Raw genomic sequence first — 20611 nt, forward strand, 5'->3', positions numbered from 1 at the left:
CGATACAAGACCTGACCATGTTGAGAACCTCCTAAACCGACTCGAACCTAAATGACGACTGACATATGTCTTGCATGTCCCTATTTCTGGACGCACTTCATTATCTTCTTCTGGCTCGATAACAAATTCGCTAGAATTAAGTATTCTGTCTTGTGCATCTAGGAAGTCTTTAGGTCCTTGTAGCCAAGAACAGTCTTTATACCCCCGCAACGAAGTTGGGGGGGGGGGGGGGGGGGGGGGGGGGGGGTATACTGGAATAAGGTTGTCTGTCTGTCCATCCGTCCGTCCGTCTGTCTGTAGACGCATTTTGTCCGGACAACTTCTCCTAAACCGATGGGCCAATTCCGATGAAACTTCACAAATATTAATGATCATGTTAAGATGTGCATGCCACTTTTTCTCAAAATTATGGTTGCTATGGCAACTGGTCACTATAAACAGGTTTTCCGATAAGAACCATAACTTTAAGTTTGTCTGGGCAACTCCTAAATTAAATGGCCAATTTCAATGAAACTTCACACAAATATAGAGGACCATGTGTATATGTGCATGCCACTTAATTTTTTTCAAAATTATGGTTGCTATGGGAACTGGTCACTATAAACAGGTTTTCTGATAAGAACCATAACTTTAAGTTTGTCCGGACAACTCCTCCTAAACCGAAGGGCCGATTTCAATGAAACTTCACATTAATATAGAGGACCATGTGTAGATGTGCATGCCACTTTATTTTTCACAAAATTATGGTTGTTATGGCAACTGGTCACTATATTACTGGGTTATCTTAGTTAGCCTCTAATTAACAGTTCCAATACACCATTGACTCGTGCAGATTGCGGGGGTATTAGTCAGCCATCCTGGCGACAGTTCTAGATGATCTTGTGTGCGTTAACTGGCCTAGTGCATGATCTGCTGGGTTCTGACCTGTTGGAACGTAATACCATTGTGATTTTGTTGATGACTTGAGAATCTTGTCAACACGATTTCCGACATATACGTAAAACCGGCGGGTTTCGTTGTTTATATATACTAACACTACCTGACTGTCTGTATAGAAAAAGGTAGATGCAATCTCCATGGCTAAGTGTTTGTGAATAAAGTTTGACAGTTCAGTTGCCATTACCGAAGCACACAACTCCAACCTGGGAATAGTATGTCCATGTGCAGGGGCCACTTTTGATTTACCCAGCACGAATCCCAGTTGTGAGTTTCCACAATCATCATACTGTTTTAGATAAGCAACGACTCCGATTGCCTCCCTTGACGCGTCCGAAAAGATATGCAGTTCGCTACGTGTCTTCTGTGACAAAGTAGACGACATGATACGAGGTATCTCGAGGGATTCAAAACCTTGAATAGATTGCTTCCAAGCATCCCAGTTGAGTCTAACCTTTTCTGGCAGTGGCTCGTCCCATCCAATCCTATTCTCCTGAATAGCCTCCCTTAGCAGTAAACGACCACCAAGTACTACTGGCGCAACAAACCCAAGGGGGTCAAATGTTGAGTTGACGACCGACAAAAAGCCGCGTTTTGTGAACGGGTTTTCTTCTTGCGAGACCTGATATGTAAACGAATCCTTCAGGACATTCCAACAGAGGCCTAAACTTCTCTGAATAGTAGGTTCACTGGTATTAAAGTCTATTTCCTCAAAGTTCTTTGCCAGGTCACTTGGCGGAAAGTTTCCAAGTACATCTACATCATTCGATACCATTTTATGTAAACGAATATTTCCGCCATCTTTAAGCCTCTGTTGTGCGTGTTTCACTAGACTAACTGCTTCTGTAGAACTTGGTAGCGATGTCAAAGCATCGTCGACGTAGAAATTGTTATTCACATAATCACAAACATTGTCACAGACATGTTCTATGTCTTCCCGGTTGCATGCTGACTTGCGCAAGCCATACGTGGCCACTGACGGAGACGGTGAGTTGCCAAACACATGCACTCGCATCCTGTATTCAACAAGTTCCTTTGATGGGTCGTTGTCCTTAAACCACAAAAATCTTAGTAGATTTCTATCCTGTTCGTGGACTTCAAAGTTGAAGAACATCTGTTCTACATCGGAGGTAATGGCGACCTTTTCTTCGCGAAACTTCAGTAGCACACCCACCAAGTTGTTGGTCAAATCTGGGCCGGTAAGAAGAATGTCATTCAAAGATAAGCCCTGAAATTTTGCTGAAGAGTCAAAGACGACTCTTATTTTGGAGGGTTTCTTAGGATGATACACCCCAAAAATTGGTAAATACCACGCTTCTTCTCCTTTATCCAGTTGCTGAGCCTCCTCAGCATGATCGTTTTGAAGGATTTTGTCCATGAAATCAATAAAGTGCCTTTGTATCTCGGGATTGCGTTTCAAGTTCCTTACCAGAGCCTGCGTTCTACATATGTATCCCTGGCTTGTGAGTAATTGTTCGGTAACCGTGGTCTGTTTTTCCTGTACGGCAATGGAAAACTCCAGCGTCCATTGGGAGATTTGCTGGCTCCATCCTGCATGAGTTGAAGGAAGTCTCGGTCTTCCTGTGAAAAACCCAATTCATCATCATCTTTGGTCCTTTCAAAAACATCACTTCCCACAGTAGTGTGTGTAGGTGTGTCCTTTAATATAAATCTGGTACGACATGGTTCAAGTATTGATTCACGTGCACCATGTACGACATGGGTTTTCAACACAGTCACAGAATTTGACGCATGAATCTTTCCAAGACAGGTTTCCACAATTATCACCCAGCCCAGTCTGAGTCGTTGCGCGTATGGTTCGTTTCCCTGTCCAATACGCTGGTCGAGGACATGATGTGAGGCGATCATGTCTCTACCAATCAGAAGCATGATCTCCGCATCTGGATCATACTCGGATATGTATGATGCGATGTCCCTAAGATGTTCATAATGTGTTGCGACCGTGCGTGTGGGAATTTCCTGTCTAAGATTGCATTCGATGAGTGGAGGACAGTTTTCACTGAAAGTACCATCTAGAGACTCGATGACATAACCCGAGGCGCACCTACCGGACATAGTTACCTTGCCGGCACAAGACGATAGTACATATTCCATTTTCCCGGCGTGATAGTCAAAATGTTCAAAGAATTGTGAGCGTGCCAAAGACCGGTTACTTTGGTCGTCAATAACGGCGTAAACCTTAAGGGCCTCTTCCGGACGCCCTTCCGGATAAACTTTTACCAGCAATGTCTTGCCACATGACTTTCCCTTCAAGGATGTAGAACCACATATCTGTGTACATTTCGCAGCGACATTTTCACCTGATGATGGTTTTTCCCCGCCATGCTTCCCTGTAACTTCTCGATCAACGTGAAAAGTGGCACAGTGGGAAGAGCTTCCACATTTTCACATTTTATGTTTTCTTTACAGTCCTTGGAAAGATGCTTTCCTACACAGCATTTGAAGCAAATTCCATGTTTCTTAATAATCTGCTTTTTCTCTGACTGGGGCTTCAAATGAAAAGTACGACAGTCTTTCAGAGAGTGTTTGGCTTCCGTTCCATGCAGCGGGCAGTGCACTTGAACTACATCAGTTTTCTTTGCAGACAGAGCGACTTTGTAACTTGACTGAGTACTACCAATGGCATTGCTGAATTTCCTAGGTGTAGGATTACTACCTGTGGGCGTTTTTGTTGTTACAGTGGGACTTGCTTCAAACCGGAAGCTGGGGTCATTCACCCTGTCAGCCATATCTCTTATGAACTCTGCAAACTTACTAAACGGTGGGTAAATGACACCCTTGTTCCTTTTATACCTTATGGCTACATCAGTCTACTTTGTCTGAATCCAATGTGGAAATTTACCTATGATCGCATTGACACCAGATGACGAGTCCTGTAGGAATGCTAGAGACGATGCATAAATAATGTTCTCCTTCAACGAATCTAACTCGGTGAGCATGTCAGATAGTTCATAGATTTTCACATCTTTTGTGCCGAGTTTTGGAAACTTCTGAAGTCTGTCATTGAATGACTGTACTACCAATTCTGGTGCACCATATCGCATATCTAACCTGTCCCAGATTTTTAGCCCACCATCATCAGATGGTGGGCTATTCAAATCGCCCTGCGTCCGTGGTCCGTGGTCCGTCCCTCCGTCCCTCCGTCCGTAAACAATTCTTGTTATCGCTATTTCTCAGAAAGTGCTGAAGGGATCTTTCTCAAATTTCATATACATATAGGTTCCCCTTGGTGCCTAGTTATGCATATTGCATTTTGAGACCTATCGGAAAACAACATGGCCGACAGGCAGCCATCTTGGATTTTGACAATTGAAGTTTGTTATCGCTATTTCTCAGAAACTAATGAAGGGATCTTTGTAAAATTTCATATGTAGGTTCCCCTCGGCGCCTAGTTATGCATATTGCATTTTGAGACCAATCGGAAAACAACATGGCCGACAGGCAGCCATCTTGGACTTTGACAATTGAAGTTTGTTATCTCTATTTCTCAGAAAATGATGAAGGGATCTTTCTGAAATTTCATATGTAGGTTCCTCTCGGTGCCTGGTTATGCATAATGCATTTTGAGACTAATCGGAAAGCAACATGGCCGACAGGCAGCCATCTTGAATTTTGACAATTGAAGTTTGTTATCGCTATTTCTCAGAAAGCACTGAAGGGATCTTTCTCAAATTTTATATATAGGTTCCCCTTGGTGCTTACTTATGCATATTGCATTTTGAGACCAATCGGAAAACAACATGGCCGACAGGCAGCCATCTTGGATTTTGACAATTGAAGTTTGTTATCGCTATTTCTCAGCAAATAATGAAGGGATCTTTCTCAAATTTCATATGTAGGTTCCACTCGGTGCCTAGTGATGCATAATGCATTTTGAGACTAATCGGAAAACAACATGGCCGACAGGCAGCCATCTTGGATTTTGGCAATTGAAGTTTGTTATCGCTATTTCTAAGAAAGTGCTGAAGGGATCTTTCTCAAATTTCATATGTAGGTTGCCCTCGGTGCCTAGTTATGCATATTGCATTTTGAGACCAATCGGAAAACAACATGGCCGACAGGCAGCCATCTTTGATTTTGACAATTGAAGTTTGTTATCGCTATTTTTCAGAAAGTACTGAAGGGGTCTTTCTCAAACTTTTTTGTAAGTTCCCCTTGGTCTGTAGTTCTGCATATTGCATCTTGGGACCAATAGGAAAACAACATGGCCAACAGGCAGCCATCTTGGATTTTGACAATTGAAGTTTGTTATCGCTATTTGTCAGAAATTGCTGAAAGGATCTTTCTGAAATTTCATTTGTAGGTTGCCCTCTGTGCCTAGTTATGCATATTGGATTTTGAGACCAGTCAGAAAACAACCTGGCTGACAGGCAGCCATCTTGTATTTTGACAATTGGAATTTGTTATCGCTATTTCTCAGAAAGCACTGAAGGGATCTTTCTCAAATTTCATATGTAGGTTCCCCTTGGTCCCTGGTGTTGCATTTTGAGACCAATCTGAAAACAACATGGCCGACAGACAGCCATTATCACTAAATCTTAAATTTTATATATAGGTTCCCCTTGTTTGAAATGTACTAGAGGGCTGTTTCTGAATTTACACAGATTAGTAAGACTTAGAGGAAGGGAAAAGTAGAGAAAAGATCAATCTGACATGGAACCTATAAAGATCATTCAATGGTGGGCGCCAAGATCCCTCTGGGATCTCTTGTCTTTAATGCACTGGCTTCATCTAGACAATTGGCTGCCCTTAAACTATCAGCTTGCTTGGAGGACTCTGGGCCCAACCATCTACACAGAAGATCTAGCTCTTCTCTCGGTGGCACATCTAGCTCCGTAATTATACCTTTGAAGCTTGATTTCCAAACAAAATATCTCTCTGGTTTGTCATTGAACTGAGAAAACCTATTTAAAGTTATGTCCTTTTTCATAATGTATTTAGTAAGATCCGTCATTCCTTGTGTTACCACTTGAGAATTAGTATCCGTTTGAAGCTTAACAGACTTATCCTGTTGAAGACTTGAGCGAATAGGAGAAAACTCTGGTGCATCTGGCCTTAATTGATGTTGAATATTAGCTACTACAGGTGTACTGTGAAGTCTGACGTGCGTGGTAGGCGGTGTAGGATGACACAACTCTTCTCTGATATAACCGTTCGTAGGATCATGCCTATAAGGAAGGGTTTCCACATACATTGTACTGCTGGGTCCTTTCTCTGGTCACTTCAGACAAATCCAAGTTCAGTTCATGATCATTGCATTCCTCCATAGCTGCACAAAGGTCAGCTTGAGACTCCTTCACGTCCCTCTCAGACTCCAACATCCAGAGCCCTGCAACAATGTAAGCTGTGTGGCGTATGTGAGTAGCTTCCTGTTCTGCCTTTTCCTTTAATAGCTCAGCTTCCTTCTTGGCGAACTCCAGTCTGACCTTTGCAGCCTCATGTTTTGCCTTAAGTCTGGCTGTACTTGTACTGCTAACTTGAGAAAGTGACTTCTCTACAGAGTTGTGAAGTGTTGTGGCCTTTTCTAGAAATACTGGCCTTAATGGTGACTTCAGGACCTCTACCTTTGGTTCAAGATGCGAAGCTGTCTTTACCGATGGCTGCACGTGTATATCTTCAACATTAGGTTTAACGTCCAAATCTGTAGAGTCTATATGACGACGAAACTGATCCTTAACCTCCAGTTTTCCTGTAACATCTGCCACCTGTTCTGTAATACTTTGTTGGATTTTAACCAAAGCCATTTCCACTTTTGAAATAACACTTTGTAAGATAACTGTGCGTCCTTGAAGTTCATTCAAGCTCTCTCGTGTACGTACTCCTTGTAGATACCTGCTAAACTCTGAGTACAATGTACTGTAATTTTTGAAGTGTCGCATAACATGATAAGTTTATCTTTGAAATCCTCGTTTTCAACACCTGAGGCAAGAAATTCCAAAACCTGATCCACATTCTGCCTAATTATCATGAGCCTCTGATTGTAATCCTGAACACATATCTCATAGCTGTTTCCGCCTTTTTGGAAAGTATCCTTATCCGTTTTCCTATTGCCTCACCTATTTCTGCCATTTTGGTCCTATTAAGTGTCTCTACTGTGCTGTTCTGGACAGTAAAAGCCTAAGTTCTGTTTTTCGATTAGTTCCTTTATTTCAATTTCCATTTTATGTCACACAAACACACACCTCCAAGTTGAGTTGAGGGTAGAGACCTACAATGAGAAATTACAAAATCTCAACTATTGCCGAAAGCACAAGAAATTGCCTAAAATTGCCAACATTTGCCTTAAAATTGCCAACATTTCCCAAGAAATGCCAACTATACAATTGCCAATAAATTGCCAAGTATGTAAAAAAATTGCCAATACATGGAAAATTGCCTATACAAGTTCAGGACTTGCCTATATATGCCTATAAAACATGTTAATTAATAAGGATTTTAATCTACAATATGCATGTTATCAAATTTATTCTAATTTGATTTAAATTGAAATTGAATATAGCAAAATTGTTTACATGGTTTGATGTAAACACAGACATAATAATAAAATGACTAAAGAGATTCTGTTTTCACAAATCACAACAAGAAGAAATTTGAATATCTTACAATGAAATGTGCCTGGCCACACATGCCTGACAAATAGGTTGTTTTATTTATATATATACATTGTGATAAACATAACATGTGACCTAACCTGACTGTAAATTAATACCATTTCACAGACTATAAATTTATTCTATATGACTAGAAATGTTTCTATTTATCTCGAGCCAAGTATGAAGAGACCCGAAAAAAAAAAAAATTGAGTCATTAACTGTCATAGAGGTGTAACAAAGTACAAAAAAGGGTTGTCAAATGAAATTACAACATTTTTTAAACCATGTGCTTCCAGTGAAAAATAGCATGATTCTAGTTCAATGTGTATGACATCAAAATATCAGCATCATTTCACCTCTAGAAACTTTACAAACATGGATCGATATACATATATAATCAGAATACAAATGAATACAGTATGGGAAAGGGAAAGAACTTACACTATGGGGGACCTTTCCTTATATTGATTCCTGACGAAGCATGTGCGTCTGGTTGACATGTTGTTTTTCACCTTGGAATTATGGGTAATTCCAAGGATCAAAGCCGAAAGTAAAAACAATGAGAACGACAACACTACGTCGCAGTACCAAGCGAGGTAACTCTTAATGCTGACATTGACTTTTTACATTAAAAGTATATGGAAGAAAAAAAAGACCAATATCATAATCTACCAATAACCGAAGGGTAACAGAACAGTTATCTTTCACTGACAGGTAAATCACACGTTAGATTAGACACTTATGTATGGTAGGCTTACCTGTATCATTTCAAATTCTATTGTCTTCCTGTATATGTTTATAATGTCATTGGGAAGATAGCTGATGGAAGTTTTCCACTTCGCTGTAAGAGGTAATTGTAATGTGATGATATTACGATATAGTTTTTTGTACATTAATATGTAGCTGGTTATGGATGTCATACATTTACATGAGTGTAGATGATATACCAATAGCTTTGCATGTGATATATTGTAGATTTCAATATGTACATGTAATACAGTATTATCATTTAAGCATTGATGTCATTTTTTTTTAGTTTCATCAGGGTATGAAACAAAATTTTGTTTGCAAACTGTATGAATCCGCATAGCGGATTCTTACAGAAGTTTGCAAACAAAATTTGCGATGAAACTAAAAAACAATTGACATCAACGCTAATAATTAATTTTTGAAAATGATTTTCTAATTTAAAACATGTTTTATGTACAATTTTACTGGTTTTAAATGGGATTCTTTTTCTCAAATCAATACGCAACGTCAATTGTCGTATTGTGACATCACATTTTTCGCGCCATTCTTGGAATTTGTTTCATAGAAGAATGAAATTTTTTTTTCGACCAATCACATTTGAGTATTTACCATGAAAACAAAGAAAATTAATTATTACATAATGAAGCCATGAACATGATGGGTACATATTCATTCATAAAGCTTAATTGTACATGATAACATTGGTACATGATATTGATTTTGAACAGTTTTCATCCTTTTCATAGCCTATGTTTAACATTGATTTACTTACAGCAGTATAACCAGTACTGCCAGGTGGTTGACGGCCATGAGGTATCGGCCGGGTCTGAAGCAGACTCAAGGGGTGGAGACCTGTACCTGGTGCCTGGCCAGACAAGGCTCTACACATTCAACTTCCTCCCAGTGAAGGACGATGTGGAAACACAACTTGAGGTAAAACCTTGCTGTATATTTGTTAGCTGATTATCAGCTTATCAAGGACATGATGAACATATGCCACGGAGGGGTGGGGCAATAAGAAGTAATCAATTTGACCATGTTACTACAAGGAACTTCTCTTCGACTGAAATATGGATATCAGCCATGTAGTGTTGGAAACATACTCTGCTTTGTGTATTCCAAATTATCTATACATGTAGTTACGAAATGAAGGGGCTGACCCCATGTTTATGGGGATGAAGGGAAGGGACCATTTAGGCCAGTGTCTGAACTCCTGATATTTGGTTCCTGGGTCCTAATGCATACAGACCTGAGTGTTTTAGGTGTATGGTATTTTACTACTGTTGATAGTAGTATTTTCCTGCCCCCTGGGGACATTGTCCAAATGGCATAGCATGGAAATTGGCTCACCACTAGTACTTTCAATATCTTTATATGTAAGATTGCTTGCATGAAGAAACAAATAGTCATATGCTACTTTTAATGCCTTGATTGATTCTCAGGTATGGCTCTCTTCTAAATGATTCTCAGGTATGGCTCTCTTCTAAATGATTCTCAGGTATGGCTCTCTTCTAAATGATTCTCAGGTATGGCTCTCTTCTAAATGATTCTCAGGTATGACGCTCTTCTTAATAATTCACAGGTACGATTCTCTTCTAAATGATTCTCAGGTACGATTCTCTTCTAAATGATTATCAGGTATGGCTCTCTTCTAAATGATTATCAGGTATGGCTCTCTTCTAAATGATTATCAGGTATGGCTCTCTTCTAAATGATTCTCAGGTATGACGCTCTTCTTAATAATTCACAGGTACGATTCTCTTCTAAATGATTCTCAGGTATGACTCTTCTAGAGTTCTGCTTTCAATTTTACTTTCAGTGTACTTATTTTGCTACCCATGATGCTTCAGAATTCATTATTTTGAACATGTCCTGTGGACCTCTTCCTAGGGGAGAGTGACTATTGTTTGTTGTAATATTGATGACATACTATGCTTGCTGAAGGATTTAACAGTGATATTTATACATAAGTAATGTGAGTATTTGTACATTGTTCTATACCAATGATATAACAGTACAGTAAAACATGGTTGTAACAAATCCCAGGGGACCAACTGAATCAGTTCGTTATATTGATAGTTCATGTTACATGTATTACAAATTTTATTGTTTTTTTCCTAAAAACTTCGCTGTATGAAAATATTAAAATAAAATACAAGTAAGTACAAATTAAAAGCGATGCAATTATTTTAAGTTAGTTATAACATTCTGCCGAAACTTTTCGCGCGTGGCAAGTGTGTACAAAGTACTTAAATCATCTGAGGTATCATTTTGAGACTCCAGAAAACAGCTTATCTCATGTAAATAATCACTCACCGTAGCACCTCTGATTACGGAATGTTCCTCCTCTGTCTCTATTTTCTCCTCGTCTTCACTGTCTGACACTTTCATAACGCCTTTTACAACATCTGCATCATGCAGTCATCACCGTAGTATTACTGACGAAATCGGTGGCGGTGACTTTTACCCCGGAAGCCTCGTTTTCACTAGCTCTCAGTCGCTTGATTATAAAGCCATTGTGAAACATACATGACATCTAAGAATGGATTAACAACTGGACATAAACATCGATAAAACAACTCACTTTATTCAGAAGTCATCAAAAACAACTCATCGATTCAATAGCTGTACAAATATATACCCTGAAATGTGCCCGAGGGCACCTCTCAGTGACATGGTGATGATCAACAGGGCATGACTTACCTACTTCGGAAGATGGGTTCGTACTATAGTGTTAAAATAACACAGATTTTCAGCCGACGGGACTGCTAAATTGGTTCTTATAGACAATATTTCGCTATGTAAAATTCGCAATATAATTACAGAATTACATAGAAGTAAGAGGGAGAATAGCTGGGGAATCGAAATCAGTTTGCAATATCCATAAAATCGCTATTAGCGTGTTCGTACTTAATGTGTTTTACTGTATAGATAACAAGTATATACTGTCATATTTTTTAGGTTAACCATAGAAATAGCCAGGTTTTATTTTCACTGGTTTGGAATGGTTCCATTTTGTCTCATTTTGGGAAGAAATTTTAAATTAGTGAATTCGGAAGAAAATTCAGGAGTAAATTGCACTTTTGTGGAATTAGCTTAAATGTGAAAAAGATTATCTAAGGAATGGGGCTCATTATCAGTTCCAAAAGCCCCCAGAAAAAGCCCTGACAACAATTATGTTTCTCTTTTTGTGTAGATTTCTTCACTGGTACTGGAGCTTGGAACAGAGGCTGGACGATGTGCTATGTTACAGTGGATGGGAGCTGGAGGACCGGCAGTATCTCCAGTACAAACAGCACAGTTGCTGTTACCAAGGAAACCAGTCTTACCTGGCTGTCCAATAGATTGGGATGCTGTAGATGTAAGAGCGACCACAAGGTTGGTTCATCAAAATACATCTATACATACTCTTACTACAAGATTATTTGCTTCCTTTTTCAGAGATGGAAAATTATTCCAAACACAACAGACTCTGTACTTTACTATGAAACATTCTTTATTGCCACAAATATTTGGCTAATTGTTAACTCTAAAAATATGTGAACTTTCATCATTGAATTATATAAATGCAAGGGTAAAAGATAAGCCACATATATGATCATTATACAACAGTAATATATAATTATCAATTAGCTTTAGTGTGTAATTCTTAATTATTTGTTATCATTTTATTCTGTTGAAAGAAAATTTTGGTTGTGATGAACTTTTATTATTGATATAAAACCATGTTTTCAGAATTGTTCCACGAAAAGCCAAGTTAGATGTTCTTATCCAACATGAACCACCTTGTCTACTCAACGAGTTTTACCTGTTGAGACTGGAGATGACTAACAAGGAGGACACGGACATTGAGGACATTAGGTAGGTGCTACTTAGATAGGGGCTACAAAGGTCAAGGTTAAAGGGTCAAAGGTTATGCATGACTACTTTTGAATAAAAAGTTTGCATCAAAGATATCTTATAAATCACTGAACAGATTTAGTTAATATTCACACCAAAAATATAACATCAAGTTCTGTACCTGATCACTTTTTGTGTTATGATTCAAAGTTTTCGTCACAGATCACATTTGATCACTTGTGAAAAAACATAATTACATACACCTGGTGGAGAGCATAGAATGGGGTACGCCTAGGTCATTAATGCGAGCCCTGGTGAGTCTCTTTGCTTTTATTAATAATGTACTCCACAAAGTTTTCAGTTTTCTAGATGCAGGTGATATGTTGATGTAAATCAGCTGACTGTACTGTGTACATGACTTGTCAAAGGCTGTAAGGATGTAGCAGACGTAAAATCTGTTGAATAAATAACTAGAATAAATAACTAAATAGGAATCACCCAGCATTGTTGAAAGTTCAGTATTCGCTGTCACTCTCTTTATAAGGGAGAAAACTGCACCCAAGTTATAAAGCAAACCCATCGTCCATAACTTCAGTATGGATGTAAATAAATGTAATTCAAATATTGCAATTTTGAGTGAAAATGAAGAAAACTGTCCCTAACCTTCTGAAAAAAATGAGAGATGATCATGAAAGGTCTGGTGATTCTATGCCTTTCAGATCTAATTCAATGACAAGTAAATGATTCCTAAAGGTGACGACACTTACCAGCTAGGTAATGCAACATAAGCCACCATGTTAACATAGAATGCTGAAATGATCCCATGGATTTTGGAAAAAAATATTCCTTCTATAGATCAATTACCAAGTGTTTATACTACAAGAATTCAAAATGGCAGCAAACATGAGCTTATAATATAGAAATAATACTTTATACAATGTCAGATATCCTCAAATCTGTAAGTCAATGCAGCATGAAATTTTATCCCCCCCCCCCCCCCCCCCCCCCCCCACACACACACAAGATTGACCTAAAAAAAACTATATTATCTACAGTGTATAGCTTATTTTTGTATATAAGCCTTGATGTATTTTGGTTTATCATTGACAGGTTATCCTTTGGTATCCAGGGAGACGAGACAGCTAGGGAATCAGAGCAGACTTGTATGTTTCTGTTTTATTGTAACTTCATGATTGTGTGTAACTTTATTATTGTGTGAAGCTTCATTATTGTGGTTACTTCATTATTGTGTGTAACTTCATTATTGTGTCTAACTTAATTATTTTGTGTAACTTAATTATTGTGTGTAACTTCATTATTGTGTGTTACTTCATTTTTGTGTGTAACTTCATTATTGTGTGTAACTTCATTTTTGTGTGTAACTTCAATTTTGTGTGTAACTTCATTATTGTGTGTAACTTCATTATTGTGTAGCTTCATTATTGTGTGTAACTTCATTATTGTGTGTAACTTCATTATTGTGTAACTTCATTATTGTGTAACTTCATTATTGTTTATAACTTCATTATTGTGTGTAACTTCATTATTGTGTGTAACTTCATTATTGTGTGTAACTTCATTATTGTGTAACTTCATTATTGTGTAACTTCATTATTGTTTATAACTTCATTATTGTGTGTAACTTCATTATTGTGTATATCTTCATTATTGTGTGTAACTTCATTATTGTATAACTTCATTATTGTATGTAACTTAATTATTGTGTGTAACTTCATTATTGTGTGTAACTTCATTATTGTGTGTAACTTCATTATTATGTGCTCTGTTTTAATTTCAAATCTATTTAATACTTAAACTGTTATGATTTTAGAGTAACTTTGGCATCAAGGCTACAATTTTATCAAGAAAAAAATAGTAGGACCGATACTCTTTACTGCTGATAAAGTACCTGGTATAATGTATATAACCCTGAGATATGAAAGATTTTGTTTCTTGTTTGTAATTTAATAGTTTGATACCTTTGTTATTTGTATGGCAGCACATGTGTGTTTGGAGACCCCTGAGTTTGACAATGTGGTGGAGTATTGCAGAAAAGATGTGGCCCTCAATAAACTGGAAACAGGCAAAAAGGTATGAGGGAATTGTGTTAAGTCATTCACTAGGCATTCTGCTTAAACTGTATCAGTTTTACTGTGGGAATTGACATTGCTGTAGAAGTGAATGTTTACTGTAATTAACCATAATTCCACTGATCAGAATTAGAACCAATGAATGAAATGTTGTTGAAAAAATTTTCATTTCTTGAAAAGCATTTTAAAATTTATTAATTTTTTTTTTTTTTTTCATTCCAGCTTTCTCGCTGTTTATTTGTCAAGAACATGCAGACTGGTGTTAAGGTCCTATTTGTCAAGGTATTTACCCTATAATAATTATCTGGATAGTTTAGGACACATCTAATTTGTCAATACTTTACACAAGGAAACATTACCCATTTTCACCCTCTCAGAAGAGACCAAAATCATGTTGAAAGTTCCACTACTGTCTGTTATAAACATCTGGCACACATTCAGGACAAATTTTAAAATGGGGTTAAAGTATCTTGGGGCTTTGTTTTGTTTTGTTTTGTTTAACGTCCTATTAACAGCCAGGGTCATTTAAGGACGTGCCAGGTTTTGGAGGTTGAGGAAAGCCGGAGTACCCGGAGAAAAACCCCCGGCCTACGGTCAGTACCTGGCAACTGCCCCACCTAGGTTTTGAACTCGCAACCCAGTGGTGGAGGGATAGTGATAAAGTGTCGGTACACCTTAACCACTTGGCCACCGCGGCCCCCGACTTGGTGCAAAAGTTTCCTAGAAATAAGACTAGTATAGATATTCGTTGTCAGGGTGTGGGAGGAGAGGGGAGTATTGGATTCTGTCCTTCTGTATTTTAGCTTGTCCAGACTCTATCTCATACTCTAGTTGTCACTGGAAATTCATGATTGAGGCATGAGTTCACCTAGGTTACGGGTTGTGTAGTGTACCTAAAATGGGTCACTCTGATATAAATTATTTATGACATAATAAAAGTATTATTACGCATGTCTTTTGCTATTTTTTGATGTAGCTGCATGACATCATAGGGGCCGCGGTGGTCGAGTGGTTAAGGTGTACCGACACTTTAACACTAGCCCTCCACCACTGGGTTGCGAGTTCGAAACCTACGTGGGGCAGTTGCCAGGTACTGACCGTAGGCCGGTGGATTTTCTCCGGGTACTCCGGCTTTCCTCCACCTCCAAAACCTGGCACGTCCTTAAATGACCCTGGCTGTTAATAGGATGTTAAACAAAACAAAACAAAACAAAGCATGACATCATATGAAGGGTCAGTTATATGATAAATAGATATTCTCACAGAGGATTAATAAAAGTAGAATTTCCAATATCTACTCTACGCGGCAGGCTTGTCGGCAAATGAAGTATTTGTGTCTGTGTTGTTTAATGGAAGTATATAGAGGAGTTTTATACCAGAAGAATTTCCACTAATTTGTATGTTATGTATGACTGTTTACAGCTGGTATATACGGTGGCTGTGTCTAAGAAACAGCAGATCATCACCTGTACCTGTGAACACGAAGAGACCATCACCTTGACAACAGCGACACCCTTTGAAGTGTCAGTAAAACTCAACTCCTTAAAGGTAGGCAGTACGGCTATTTATCTGTCAAACTTGAATAACTGAAGTTAGGCAGTAGAATGGTTATTTATCTGTAAAACTTGACTAACTGAAGTTAGGGAGAGTTTCAATTATTTATGATGTTAATGAGAAGAAATCAAATTTTTTTCATTTTACAAAACCTCTGAATTTAGTTAATTTCTTTGGCATCATGAATGATGTTTAACTGACTACATGGCGATCACCATCATTGGTTGAACTTTCTATTAAATGTATCCAGCATGTTGTTGTGGGGATGTTTCTAAGAAAGAATGTCATAGTTCATGGAGAGGATTGCTGATGAAAGAACAATACATGAATTGAAATTGAAAAAAAGTTACTTCTATTGTTGAAACATCATGTGTAAAACTAAAACATGAATGTTATTAATGTTAACATAATGTAAACTTATGTCATTTATAAACAACATTGTTGACTAACTTTTGCTAACCAGAGTAACAAGAGAAAGTCCTTGTGGTAGGGTAGGTATCCCCACAGGTGCCTGACTCGCTTTATAAAATAATAACATATAAGAGTACATATATGTACTCTTATATGTTATTATTTTATAAAACGAGTTTTATATCACATCCCAATGTATCCCCATACGTTTCCATCTTTATGAAAGGCAAGTGTGTTACCACTATGCTTGCCATCCACGAAAAAGTAAATGTTGTGTCACTTTTAGTTTGAGCAGATAGAAGCTATTCAGATTGAGGAGCCATTCCTGTTGCTCCCCGAACTCAAATGTACCTCTCCCTGGCCAGTGGAACTGCAGTCAAGTCAACTCCAAATGGTAGGTTTATAGTTGATCTGAAGTCATGTGATGGTATACTTTTAACAGGTTTACCACAAGTGTCGGGTACGACTCAGAGTTTACATCAAATATCTGGTAACATAATTTTAATGCCTCCAACAACACACAGGTTACGTCATATACACATAATTTACCTAAGATATGTTACTAGGCTCACAGCTTACCTGAAATATTGAGCATATGCAATTCAAACCTGCAAATACAGGAATTGTTCGAAAATTTAATTACAGTTACATTTATAATTTAACTAATTGATTAGTTGTATGTGTTACATTACAATTACATTTAAGCATTGATGTCAATTTTTTTAGTTTCATCGGGGTATGAAAAAAATTTGTTTGCAAACTGTATGAATCCGCATATCGGATTCTTACAGAAGTTTGCAAACAAAATTTACAACAATGAAACTAAAAAATAATTGACATCAACGCTTATAATTAATTTTTGAAAATAATTTTCTAATTTAAAACATGGTTTTATGTACAATTTTACTGGTTTTATATGGGATTCTTTTTTCTCAACTCAATACACAACGTCAATTGTCGTAATTTGACGTCACATTTATCGTGCCATTCTCGGAATTTTTTTCATAGTGGTATGAAAAAAAAATCTCAACCAATCAGAAAGCTGCATTCTGCGTACAAACAATGGAGAATTGATTATATATCATTTAACTAATTGATTAGTTGTATGTGTGACATTTCTGTTCTGTCTTTTGCAGTCTCCCTTTGTACAGAGTGCTGATGAGGATGCACCATCACAACTACAGGGAGGTAGGAATTCAAGCTCTAGTAAAGCTATGTTCAGGATTTTAAAGGACAAATACATAAATTGTCTAAATGTTACAGATTTTCATGTATGAGACAATCTCATAATAAGGATTTAGATGACCATGTTGAAAATATAAAAATTTGAATCATTGTTAATAGTGATCTTACCAAAATTGTTTAATTACTGATAAAAATATTCGTCAATTTAAACATAGAATATTTATCATTTATTGATGATTTGTTCTTTAGTGTGTTTGAAGAAGTCTGAGTGTGCTGCAGAGTGTATTTGTCTACAGACCATCCACTGCCTTCAGCCTTCTATCTCCCTGGGGACGTACACAGTATACTGGAGAAGGTATGATACCACACTATATTGTATGGGTGGTCGGGGCCGTGGACATACACAGTATACTGGAGAAGGTATGATACCCCACTATATTGTATGGGTGGTCGGGGCTAGGGACATACACAGTATACTGTAGAAGGTATGATACCATATACTATATTGTATGGGTGGTCGGGGCCGGGGACATACACAGTATACTGGAGAAGGTATGATACCACACTATATTGTATGGGTGGTCGGGGCCGGGGACATACACAGTATACTGGAGAAGGTATGATACCACACTATATTGTATGGGTGGTCGGGGCCGGGGACATACACAGTATACTGTAGAAGGTATGATACCACACTATATTGTATGGGTGGTCGGGGCCGGGGACATACACAGTATACTGGAGAAGGTATGATACCACACTATATTGTATGGGTGGTCGGGGCCGGGGACATACAAAGTATACTGGAGAAGGTATGATACCACACTATATTGTATGGGTGGTTGGGGCCGGGGACATACACAGTATACTGGAGAAGGTATGATACCACACTATATTGTATGGGTGGTCGGGGCCGGGGACATACACAGTATACTGGAGAAGGTATGACACCACACTATATTGTATGGGTGGTCGGGGCCGGGGACATACACAGTATACTGGAGACGGTATGATACCACACTATATTGTATGGGTGGTCGGGGCCGGGGACATACACAGTATACTGGAGACGGTATGATACCACACTATATTGTATGGGTGGTCGGGGCCGGGGACATACACAGTATACTGGAGAAGGTATGATACCACACTATATTGTATGGGTGGTCGGGGCCGGGGACATACACAGTATACTGGAGAAGGTATGATACCACACTATATTGTATGGGTGGTCGGGGCCGGGGACATACACAGTATACTGGAGAAGGTATGATACCACACTATATTGTATGGGTGGTCGGGGCCGGGGACATACACATCAAGGTATGATACCACACTATATTGTATGGGTGGTCGGGGCCGGGGACATACACAGTATACTGGAGAAGGTATGATACCACACTATATTGTATGGGTGGTTGGGGCCGGGGACATACACAGTATACTGGAGAAGGTATGATACCACACTATATTGTATGGGTGGTCGGGGACATACACAGTATACTGGAGAAGGTATGTTACCACACTATATTGTATGGGTGGTCGGGGCCGGGGACCTACACAGTATACTGTAGAAGGTATGATACCACACTATATTGTATGGGTGGTCGGGGCCGGGGACATACACAGTATACTGGAGAAGGTATGATACCACACTATATTGTATGGGTGGTCGGGGCCGGGGACATACACAGTATACTGGAGAAGGTATGATACCAAACTATATTGTATGGGTGGTCGGGGCCGGGGACATACACAGTATACTGGAGAAGGTATGATACCACACTATATTGTATGGGTGGTCGGGGCCGGGGACATACACAGTATACTGGAGACGGTATGATACCACACTATATTGTATGGGTGGTCGGGGCCGGGGACATACACAGTATACTGGAGAAGGTATGATACCACACTATATTGTATGGGTGGTCGGGGCCGGGGACATACACAATATACTGGAGAAGGTATAAACCATACTATATATTGTATGGGTGGTCGGGGCCGGGGACATACACAGTATACTGGAGAAGGTATGACACCACACTATATTGTATGGGTGGTCGGGGCCGGGGACATACACAGTATACTGGAGACGGTATGACACCACACTATATTGTATGGGTGGTCGGGGCCGGGGACATACACAGTATACTGGAGACGGTATGATACCACACTATATTGTATGGGTGGTCGGGGCCGGGGACATACACAGTATACTGGAGAAGGTATGATACCACACTATATTGTATGGGTGGTCGGGGCCGGGGACATACACAGTATACTGGAGAAGGTATGATACCACACTATATTGTATGGGTGGTCGGGGCCGGGGACATACACAGTATACTGGAGAAGGTATGATACCACACTATATTGTATGGGTGGTCGGGGCCGGGGACATGCACAGTATACTGTAGAAGGTATGATACCACACTATATTGTATGGGTGGTCGGGGCCGGGGACATACACAGTATACTGGAGAAGGTATGATACCACACTATATTGTATGGGTGGTTGGGGCCGGGGACATACACAGTATACTGGAGAAGGTATGATACCAAACTATATTGTATGGGTGGTCGGGGCCGGGGACATACACAGTATACTGGAGAAGGTATGATACCACACTATATTGTATGGGTGGTCGGGGCCGGGGACATACACAGTATACTGGAGACGGTATGATACCACACTATATTGTATTGGTGGTCGGGGCCGGGGACATACACAGTATACTGGAGAAGGTATGATACCACACTATATTGTATGGGTGGTCGGGGCCGGGGACATACACAGTATACTGGAGAAGGTATGATACCACACTATATTGTATGGGTGGTCGGGGCCGGGGACATACACAATATACTGGAGAAGGTATAAACCATACTATATATTGTATGGGTGGTCGGGGCCGGGGACATACACAGTATACTAGAGAAGGTATGATACCACACTATATTGTATGGGTGGTTGGGGCCGGGGACATACACAGTATACTGGAGTAGGTATGATACCACACTATATTGTAAGGGTGGTCGGGGCCGGGGACATACACAGTATACTGTAGATGGTATGATACCACACTATATTGTATGGGTGGTCAGGGCCGGGGACATACACAGTATACTGGAGAAGGTATGATACCACACTATATTGTATGGGTGGTCGGGGCCGGGGACATACACAGTATACTGGAGAAGGTATAATACCACACTATATTGTATGGG

The 20611-nt window shown here is 39.2% G+C and overlaps 1 protein-coding gene across 3 annotated transcripts in view; it reads left to right on the forward strand.

Moving 5' to 3' along the window:
• LOC117332518 (trafficking protein particle complex subunit 11-like) overlaps positions 1-20611 on the forward strand; it is a 54998-nt gene that overhangs the window by 27606 nt on the left and 6781 nt on the right. For all 3 annotated transcript variants that reach the window (XM_033891460.1, XM_033891462.1, XM_033891461.1), the window contains 10 exons: positions 9075-9233; positions 11497-11678; positions 12036-12161; positions 13251-13303; positions 14140-14231; positions 14453-14512; positions 15653-15778; positions 16482-16589; positions 17332-17383; positions 17630-17735. In XM_033891460.1, coding sequence (XP_033747351.1) covers positions 9075-9233; positions 11497-11678; positions 12036-12161; positions 13251-13303; positions 14140-14231; positions 14453-14512; positions 15653-15778; positions 16482-16589; positions 17332-17383; positions 17630-17735 — 1064 coding nt within the window. The remainder of the gene's footprint in view (positions 1-9074; positions 9234-11496; positions 11679-12035; positions 12162-13250; positions 13304-14139; positions 14232-14452; positions 14513-15652; positions 15779-16481; positions 16590-17331; positions 17384-17629; positions 17736-20611) is intronic.

The sequence above is a fragment of the Pecten maximus genome, chromosome 8 (genome assembly GCF_902652985.1).
Source record: "Pecten maximus chromosome 8, xPecMax1.1, whole genome shotgun sequence".
NCBI lineage: Eukaryota > Metazoa > Mollusca > Bivalvia > Pectinida > Pectinidae > Pecten > Pecten maximus.